General features: G+C 31.9%; 1 protein-coding gene and 1 long non-coding RNA gene across 5 annotated transcripts; one reads left to right on the top strand and one right to left on the bottom strand.

The window, feature by feature from the left end:
• The first annotated feature begins 4,285 nt into the window (after window positions 1-4,285).
• On the top strand, window positions 4,286-7,507 carry LOC112744440 (hypersensitive-induced response protein-like protein 2). Of its 4 annotated transcripts, none has more exons than XM_025794069.3 (6): window positions 4,286-5,300; window positions 5,463-5,662; window positions 6,028-6,148; window positions 6,297-6,388; window positions 6,480-6,576; window positions 6,962-7,507. In XM_025794069.3, exons 2-6 carry the CDS (start codon window positions 5,474-5,476, stop codon window positions 7,330-7,332), a joined length of 870 nt encoding a protein of 289 aa, XP_025649854.1. In that variant the 5' UTR covers window positions 4,286-5,300; window positions 5,463-5,473; the 3' UTR covers window positions 7,333-7,507. The 4 variants fall into 4 exon arrangements, with proteins under 4 accessions (XP_025649854.1, XP_025649855.1, XP_072071600.1 ...); XM_025794070.3 differs by having other exon boundaries at window positions 4,367-4,678; XM_072215499.1 differs by having other exon boundaries at window positions 4,559-5,300; window positions 5,434-5,662.
• Window positions 7,508-7,939: 432 nt separating this feature from the next.
• On the bottom strand, window positions 7,940-8,772 carry LOC112740674 (uncharacterized). Its single transcript, XR_011871649.1, has 2 exons — window positions 8,558-8,772; window positions 7,940-8,416 (listed from the first exon to the last, which is right to left on the bottom strand). It is a non-coding gene; the product is annotated as an uncharacterized lncRNA (long non-coding RNA).
• Window positions 8,773-9,350: the final 578 nt, after the last annotated feature.

The raw sequence follows: 9,350 nt of genomic DNA on the forward strand, positions 1-9,350 counted from the left end.
AAGGGTCAGGACTTGGCCCTTGGGTTACACCTCTTCGACAAAGCTCCACCAGACATTAGCTACGCACTTCTTGGTGATAGTTTAGGGACCCTCAGAATTAGGGGATCTTAGAGTTTTGTTTTTTTCCCTTTTTTGGCTTTGTTAGTTCTCTGTTGTTCTCTTTCCTTTCCTTGTTGGGGTTTTTAACCCCCGTAGATCACCAAAAAAAAAATATGATATGAAAATATTATCTATTTTTATATACTTCTTATTAAGTAAAAATTGTTATATTTAAAATTTTTATTAATTAAATATATTTTAACTCTTTATTTATTGTATTTTATGTTAATAAATTATAGTTAGAATGTTTTATTTTTTATTTTTTAGTAATAAATAAAATTTTAAACATGTCTTTTTTTTCAGAACACATTTGTCATAAAAATATCCTTGCTGAATTTTATAATTGTATTTACAAAATCAAGCAAGTCACAAATATTAAACTTATAAATACACAAAAATGTTATCTATATCTTAGTCTCAACTCATATAATAACATACATTATTCTTATATACCCACTAATCGCAGTTTTCACATTGATTTTAATATAGTAAGTTAAAAATGGAAACAACTATTAAAGAATGTTGAGAAATAATGAGGAAGGAAGAAAGAAGATATTTGTAATTTGAAATTATTCCACATGTAATTATAGAAACACATGGTCCCTACGATTAAATGCTGTTTGGTTTTGGTATTGGCGTGTTGCCCGTATTGAAAAGACAACAAAAAATATGATGAAAGTAAGGCAATGTTTGTTTCAGAAATTGAAACTGACCCTTTGCATTATTTCAGTGAGGCCTCCCCTGTTGTTTATTAGTACTGTATTTAAAGATTTTTTATTTTTTTAAATTAAATAAATAGAATAATTATTAAAATAAATAATTTTAAAAATAAAAAAAATATTTTTAAAATTATTTATTTTGGTAATTATTATATTTATTTAATTTATAAAAATAAAAAATTCCTGTATTTAATGATCAGATTTAAAAAATAGTGATAATAGAGGGGTAGAAATTTTTGAAAAACAAAAACTTTTAAGAGTTTGTTTAAAAATTATTTGAATATGAAAAAAGAATTATATTTCTTTTAAAAATAAAATCATTCTTTAATTTTGAATAACTCTTATATGAGTTAAATTTTCTTTTTTTATAATTTTCTCTTTAATAAAGAGAAGAAAGAAAATTCAATAGGTGTTAAGCAAAATTACAATAATAAATTATAATAGAAATATTTTTGACATTTAACATATTAAACTTGTTTATATATTTTATCACAATTTTAAGGATAAGGTTATTTTGAAAAAGAGAGTAATATTAGAATTAGTATTGAACTTATAAATAGAAATATAATGTAGTAGTGTAAATATGTATGATATAATTGGAAAGTTTAATTTCTCTTTTTAATTCTAATTTTTGAAATTTCTATTTGATTCTTTTTATTATCTCTCCTTTTTTGTATTTTTTGATAAAACAATTTTAATACAATATTTTTTTTTTAAATTTAAAGTAATAAAGAAGACACAACAATATTTATATTTTTAATAATTTTTATTTTATATGAATTTTAATTTCTTTTAAATTTTAAAAAGAGTATATATAGTAAGAATTTTTTTTTTGCCATATAAAGTGGTTTCTGTTTCTTTGATAAAACAGTAAGCAGTTTGAAATTCTTTTTCAAAGAACACGGTTTTACAATAAAGGATGTGTGTCATATTCTGTAAAAATAGCATACCCTAGCTAATTTGTTTGTATTTAAATACTATTTGTCTGTTATAAATAATTTTTCCTTCAATCATATTTTATTTTGTCTCTCTATATATAAATAGTGATAGTAGAATTTCTTGAGTTAAACCCCAAAGTGGTCCCTGAGATTCACGGTTTGCACCAATTTAGTCCCTAACTTACCAATTGCACCATTTATGTCCCCGACTTTGTAAAAATTGCACCAAGGTCGTCCCTAACCACATCTCCGGACAAATTAATGAACGCCGGCCAAGTGAGAAGCCATGCCCGCCCAACCTTCTTTCTTTCTTCTCTTCTCTGAAACCCAGCCCAACCCGCAGACTTCCACACCAACCTTCCGTCCGTCCGTCCGTCCCTACCGCCGGCGACCACCGTCGCTAACCCTCCCTCCTCCCTTCTTCCTTTTCTTTCTTCCCTATTTCTCCATTTCTTTCCTCCTGTACGCAACACCCCTGTTCGTGGCGCCACCTCTGTCTGCACCTTCCAGTTCCGGTGAAAACCACCAGCGGCGGCGAAACTCTGTGCCGCTACGACACTACCTCCGCTCCTTACGCTATCTTCTTTTTTCACTCCTCAACGCAGGTTCCATTCCATCCTCTGTGTCTGTTTCTTTTTTTTCTAATTATTTTTTTATTTCAGTGCCTTTTGATTCTGCTTTTATTGATCTTGTTAGACTTAGGATAGTTGATTATTTATGTTTCTGGACTGAATGTGTATTGGCTGGTTGAAATTTTTGGATTGATTGATGCTTACATTAAACTGAAATTGCTGTTTATGAATCCTGCATACAACCTGTTCGATAAATTGCCTGAAAGTTAAATCTTATGTCTGATCATCATAGGCTTCAAATTTTGTTTTCATTAGGCATTGTAACTCATATTGTGCAGTTTTCTATAAGTTTTTATGATGATTGAGATTGAATTTTGGTTATGCACTTGGTGAATGTTCTTGCGTAACACCAAATTGAACTGAAATTTTAGAATTCATTCCTTGTTTGGTGTTAGCGAAATAAAAGGAAGAAAGAAAAGGAAGAAGGGAGGAGGGAGGGTTAGCGATGGTGGTCGCCGGCGGTAGAGCGGACGGACGGACAGAAGGTTGGTGTCGAGGTCTGCAGGTTGGGCTGGGTTTCAGAGAAGAAGAGAAGAAAGAAAGAAGGTTGGGCGGGCGCCAGGTCACTGCCGGCGTTCATTAATTTGCCCAGAGATGTGGCTAGGGACGACCTTGGTGCAATTTTTACAAAGTCGGGGACATAAATGGTGCAATTGGTAAGTCAGAGACTAAATTGGTACAAACCGTAAATCTCAGGGACCACTTTGGGGTTTAACTCAGAATTTCTTCTTTTTTTTTTTTTCTTTTTCTTTTTGAAAGTAAATGATTCAAATAAATAAATTAAAATCACTATATTAGTACAAACTATACAAAGCAACTACTACCCGAAAAAAAAAAAAAAAAAGAAACTGTAGTTAGTCGTGAAAAACTTAGAAGAGAAACTAGATTTCGTTGCATTATGATATTGCTTGATAAATATTGGACCAAATAAAAAAAGTTATGGTGGCTAGAATCAAAGTGATTTATGTATAATAATTTAGATATAGAGAAGAAAGCAAAAGTGTGTACAGTAATATTGGTACCACTTACCACCATAATAATAATAACAATCATGATTGCTTTCGTTTATTATCAATTGCAATATTATTGAATTAATTAAGATTGTGTGGACCTATATGGTTTCCATTTGAGATTTTTCATTTATTTATTCTTTTTTATAAACCGAATGAATCCGACTAATTCTTTAACCATACGCGAATTATTCACTCGAGGACAAATAATTGTATGCGGAATATTTTTTTTATTTATAAGTTATACAAAACAAGAGTAGCATCGAGAAATGATGATATATACATTATTAGACATATGTTCTACATGTGCACTGTCAGAAAATTAAACAGGGTGCTCTCAACACGCAACAATGGAAGCTATTAATTGCATTTACTACCACACTACCCATCGTCATCATCATCATAATTGATAATAACTATTGTATCTGCAACATTTATTGTGTGCCTATGAAGCTGTTCCCATAAATTTTGTTCTCTTTGGTTTTTTCCTTCCAGTAATTTACGTGTATAAATTGTTTGAGTTGAGATATTACGTAAAATTATCCTGATTGAAAATTATATATATTTTTTATATTTTTCTTTTGTTTTAAATCTGTATAATTTGTACTTTGTAGCACTCTAAATCATTTAGAGATTTTCATGTAAATTATTTAGGTTATAATTATTTAAATATTAACTAAATTTTAATAAAAATGTTGACTTTCTAAATTTTTTCAATCCAATTTAGCACACAATAATCTATTTTGTTAGGCAGTTTCTTCTTAAATCGTTGTAACATAAAATAAATCACGTGAAAACTTAAAATACGGTTTAGGATCTAAAAAATTAGACAAATTCAAAGCAAGACAAACATGTATATAATTTTCAGTTAAGGACAATTGCATCATAAATTATCCAGTTTCTCTTTCTTTGTTCCTTTCACAAATGCTCAAGTTCAAATAACGCGTTTCTGACAGCAAATGTTTAACAAAGATAATTGTATTATAATGCTTAATTAACGTGAAGATTATTTTAGTAGGTAATAGTAGTGTGTAAAAATATTTTGTTAGTTATAAGCAAATTAAAGGTTGCTTGTCCTATTTTAATTTATTTTATTAAAAACAAAAAATTGGCATTTTCTTGCTTATGCATTATATTCTTTTAAATAGTCAACCGTGTTCAGAACTAAGTACTGCAGTGGAGGAAAAATTCCTTGATTATTTTAAACAAAAGAAAAAATGCTGAAAAGAGTGGAGATTGACTGATCAACAAGGTCGTCTCCAACATCGTCCATTCGGGAGGTAATTGCCTCCCGCTTCTCCTCACCCACTTAGTGTATTCATTAGAGATTCGATTAAGTCCTCCCTCAAAGTCAGGTGGAGCGCTTTCAGCATCACAGCAGCTGTCTTCCCATGGTGTTGGTCTCTTTGTCTTACAATGTTATTCCAAAACTAGTGGTTTTTAAGGAGGAGATTAATTTCCTCAATTGCAACATGCTTTGTTTCCGGCAAAATAAAGAAGATAAACATATTAAGCCAGCAAATAGCAAAAAGATCTCATATTTAAGGTGACAAAGTGACATGAGGAATAACTGTGTCACAAGTGCAGTGAAGATCATGTTGATATAATTGTTCCTCATATCACTCTACCAGCTCAAATATGGGATCTTCTCGCTGTTTGCTGGCTTAATTATCTTTATGAGTATGTTTATCTTCCTTCTCTTGCCGGAAACAAAACAAGTTTCAATTGAGAAAATTAATCTCCTCTTTGAAAATTACTGGTTCGAAGAACAGTGTAGGACAAAGGGACCAACACTATATATGGGACGATAGCTGCTGTTTAAGAGCCTCAATGAAGTTATGCATATTTGAATTGTCAACTGTAAAAAAAGACCTGAAACACCAAGATCATAGCCATAAATAGGTGAAAACGAAAACTTGGTATTACCTTTATTTTTCTTATTGTTTAAAATTTCTCCTTGGATATCTGTTTTGTGTTGAAATTTTTGCTAGATTCTTGTGTTTTGACAAAGATTATTTCATTAATTGTAACCTAGTTTACTGGGTAAATGCTATCCAAGTGCAGAATTGAAAGATATGGGTCAAGCTTTAGGTTGTATTATAGTTGGACAATCAAATGTGGCAATTAAGGAACACTTTGGGAAATTTGATGATGTTCTGCAACCTGGGTGTCACTGCTTGCCTTGGTGCCTCGGATACCAGATAGCCGGCGGCCTTTCGCTCCGTGTGCAGCAACTCGATGTCAAATGCGAGACAAAAACCAAGGTTTCTTTTGCTTCCTTTTCCTCCTCCTTCTGTAATATTAGCTCTTCTTTAGATGATATGATCTGTGATCACTTTGCTTTGTGTTCAGAACACTACTGAAAGTTATAATTGGTTAAGAACAACAATTTGCCTATGAGAGATTCTGTGAATTTTAAAACTTCTAATTTTTCAACTGTGATGAATTTTGCAAAGAAGTAGTACAGTTGCATATTGTTCCCTATGTTATTTCTTTTGATCTATGCTTCAAGAAATTTCCTTGTTCTCCAATATACCTTTTACCTTTTAAGATTTATAAGGTAGGTGTGTATTTTCAATTTGATCTATTTTGAACAATTGTTAAAGGTTAACTCTGATATACTTGTTAGGATAATGTGTTTGTGAATGTGGTTGCTTCTGTGCAATACCGCGCCTTGGCCGATAAAGCATCTGACGCCTTCTATAGGCTCACCAACACAAAGGAACAGATACAGTCATATGTTTTCGACGGTATGTGGAATGATCGATTATTGTGCTTGATTCTGTTTTAGAAATGTTACTTACCTGAAATTAATGCAAGATCACTCCATTAATGGAACTATCTAGTATCTACTGCTTCTATAAAATGCTGCTTATGCTTTTTTTTGTATTTCTTCAGTTATCAGGGCAAGTGTGCCAAAGTTGGAGCTGGATGCTGCCTTTGAGCAGAAGAACGACATAGCAAGGGCCGTCGAAGATGAGCTTGAAAAGGTGTTATTTCGGCCTGCAATTTCAGCTTTTGTTATCATAATCCTTGTCAATTACTTTGTGATTAACAAATTATCTTAAACTCTTGTTTTAGGCCATGTCTGCTTATGGATATGAGATTGTTCAGACCCTTATTGTTGATATAGAGCCTGATGTTCATGTCAAGAGAGCTATGAATGAGATTAATGCAGGTAATCTGTTCTTAGTTGATCAAAAATTACTTTTAACATGCATAAATATTCATATATACATGCAGCTTTTCATATATTTGCTTGCATTTCAACTTTCTCTTTCAAAGTTCAAACTAATTAAGTAAATATAATAATAATCACTCATTTGGTAGACTTGGAACTCTTTTCTTGTCTTAAATTTAAAGACATGAGCTATTCTTGTCTCAAACCCCAAGTTTGTGAGTGTGCGCGCGCACGTGCAGGTGTGTGCGTGCGCGCGCATGTGTTAAAGACATGACCTGCATAAGTGGACAGAAAGAGTGTTCTTAAAACCCTTTTCTCATTTGGTTTATCATTGTAATGAAGGTTATATCTCCTAATAACCATTTCACTATTTTCTCAACAGCTGCTAGATTGAGGCTAGCTGCTAATGAAAAAGCTGAAGCAGAGAAAATACTTCAGATCAAGAAAGCCGAAGGAGAAGCCGAGTCCAAATACCTGTCGGGACTCGGAATAGCTCGACAGCGCCAGGCCATTGTGGATGGACTGAGGGACAGTGTGCTTGAATTCTCCGAGAACGTGCCCGGGACGACAGCAAAAGATATCATGGACATGGTTCTGGTGACACAATACTTCGACACAATGAAGGAAATTGGTGCTTCTTCAAAGTCCTCATCAGTGTTCATACCACATGGTCCTGGTGCTGTTAGGGATGTTGCTGAGCAAATCAGAGATGGTTTACTTCAGGCCAATGCCTCACCAAATCTCTTAAATTAAGCCTTTTTCTGGAGTTGTGAATAACAATACTAATGTATATTGTATGTGTGTGTGTGTGCTTTCTGGATAATTGATGTTTTTGTGCTTGGTTTTGAGTGTTAAAGACTAGCTGTTAAAGCTTTCAATATTAAAGATTGGTGGAAGCTGCAAGGATTACTTCTTAGATTTTCTTTAATTATGTCTTATTTGTGTGTGTTTAAATTTACATTTTGTATATTCTTGCTAACAATTAAAATTGCCTTAGCTTATTAATCATTCTTCCTAAGGAGCTTAATGGATAGAAGAATAGAGAGATGGAAACTCACATCATATTACAGAATCCAAACTAAGGTATCGATTCTTGCTTCTATAATTCATTGAGAAAAATGAAATCTTACTTCCTATAAAAAAAACCACTTCTAAAACAAATCCCAAAGGTAAGCATACATTTGCTTCTTCTTTTTCTCTCTTTCTCGCCCCTTTTTTGCCAAAAAAAAAAAATTTACAACTAATATTTGCTTATGTAGTTCGAAAACGTTATTCTTAAAAGAAATTAAACAAATACATCAATCACTTTATATCAAAATCAATTATACCTACAATTATTTCTTCAGAAACAGAACCAAACATGTATCCCATCCAAGAGGCATAATAAACAAACTGGGATATAAAGGAATATTGCAGGGAACCATTGTAGGAACAAAAACAATATAAAAATTTCGCGCCAGTTAAAGCCTCAATAATGAGTCAAACCATTTGGTTTATAAAAAAACCTACTTATTTTTACAAAGTTGAATTGCTCAAACGTAAAGAAAACATAAACACTTCTTGCCCAGGAAGAACCACCAACTTTAAGAAAATAAAAACTGCATGCTTCCTATCCCCCTTCCCCCCTATAACAAAGCTCATGCCACTTTTGGTGAAGCTGACTCCAGCGTTCGATTTTGTCAAATCCCCACTTTTGGTATCATATGAAAGACCCACTCCGAGAGCAAGAATGCTAGTTCCAAAAACAGCAGAAAGGTTCCCAATTGGGTTTGCCGTCAACCCAACACTGGTGTTCACTCCAGTCTCCAGCATAGTCGTGCAAGTACTGAAGTTCCACCTGTTTAAAAGAATATCCAACAACTTAATACCAATTAAGTATTAGAATATAATAAATTTACCCAGATTTATCGAGGTTGATTTCTCTAACTGCATAATTATTCTAGAGGCATGAATATGCATAAATTTATGATGTTCTTACCTTGCCAGACCTTTGATCAGGAACTTTGAAGCTAAAGATAGCCTTCAAACCAGGGGTAGGCTCATCAACAGTGATGGTTGTGAAGAGCTGAAAGAACCATCGTGAATCAAGTTTAGCAAAACTATCATACGAAAAAATAAATGAGTTGCATTAACAATTAGACATTGAAAAGCTGTTCCCTTGAATAATCTAAATGCGATGATTTTTGTTTTTCCTGTGTCTAAAATTCAATAGGTATATATATAGAATTAATAGTCAAATTCATCCTTGAAAGATCACTCATTCTTCAAATTAGTTCTCAAAAGATTTTTTTAGTCATATTAGTCTTTAAAAGATAAAATATAAGTTAAATTGATCTTTCCGTTAGTTAGATGATAACGGCATGATGACATATCACATTAAGTGTCACGTGGCATGATGATGTAGCATGTTAATGCCACGTGTCACAATATGATTAGTTGACGTGTCAGGTTAATGACTTCTAGCATGTCACGTGTCACTTGACGTGTAAAAAAAATATTTATAATCAAATTAGTCTCTAAAAATTTACACATAAGTCATTTTAATCCTTAAAATTATAAAAATTAATTAAATTAGCCCTTATATAATTTTTTTTATTTTTTTTTGATAATATTAAATTTAAAGTATTTTTTAATAGTACTAATTTTAATATTATTTTTAGACCTTAATAAATAATTTTTTTTACATAAAATAATTAAATTATTATAAAAATATTTTGTCATTTGTATTTTAAATTTTATATTTTCAAATTGTAATTTTTTATAGTGACATT

Source organism: Arachis hypogaea, chromosome 14 (genome assembly GCF_003086295.3).
Source record: "Arachis hypogaea cultivar Tifrunner chromosome 14, arahy.Tifrunner.gnm2.J5K5, whole genome shotgun sequence".
NCBI lineage: Eukaryota > Viridiplantae > Streptophyta > Magnoliopsida > Fabales > Fabaceae > Arachis > Arachis hypogaea.

Coding starts and splice junctions, on each gene's coding strand:
- LOC112744440 (XM_025794069.3), top strand. CDS start 5,474: ATGGGTCAAGCTTTAGGTTGTATTATAGTTGGACAATCAAATGTGGCA. Junction 5,663..6,027: donor AATGCGAGACAAAAACCAAG/GTTTCTTTTGCT, acceptor TATACTTGTTAG/GATAATGTGTTTGTGAATGT. Junction 6,389..6,479: donor TCGAAGATGAGCTTGAAAAG/GTGTTATTTCGG, acceptor CTCTTGTTTTAG/GCCATGTCTGCTTATGGATA.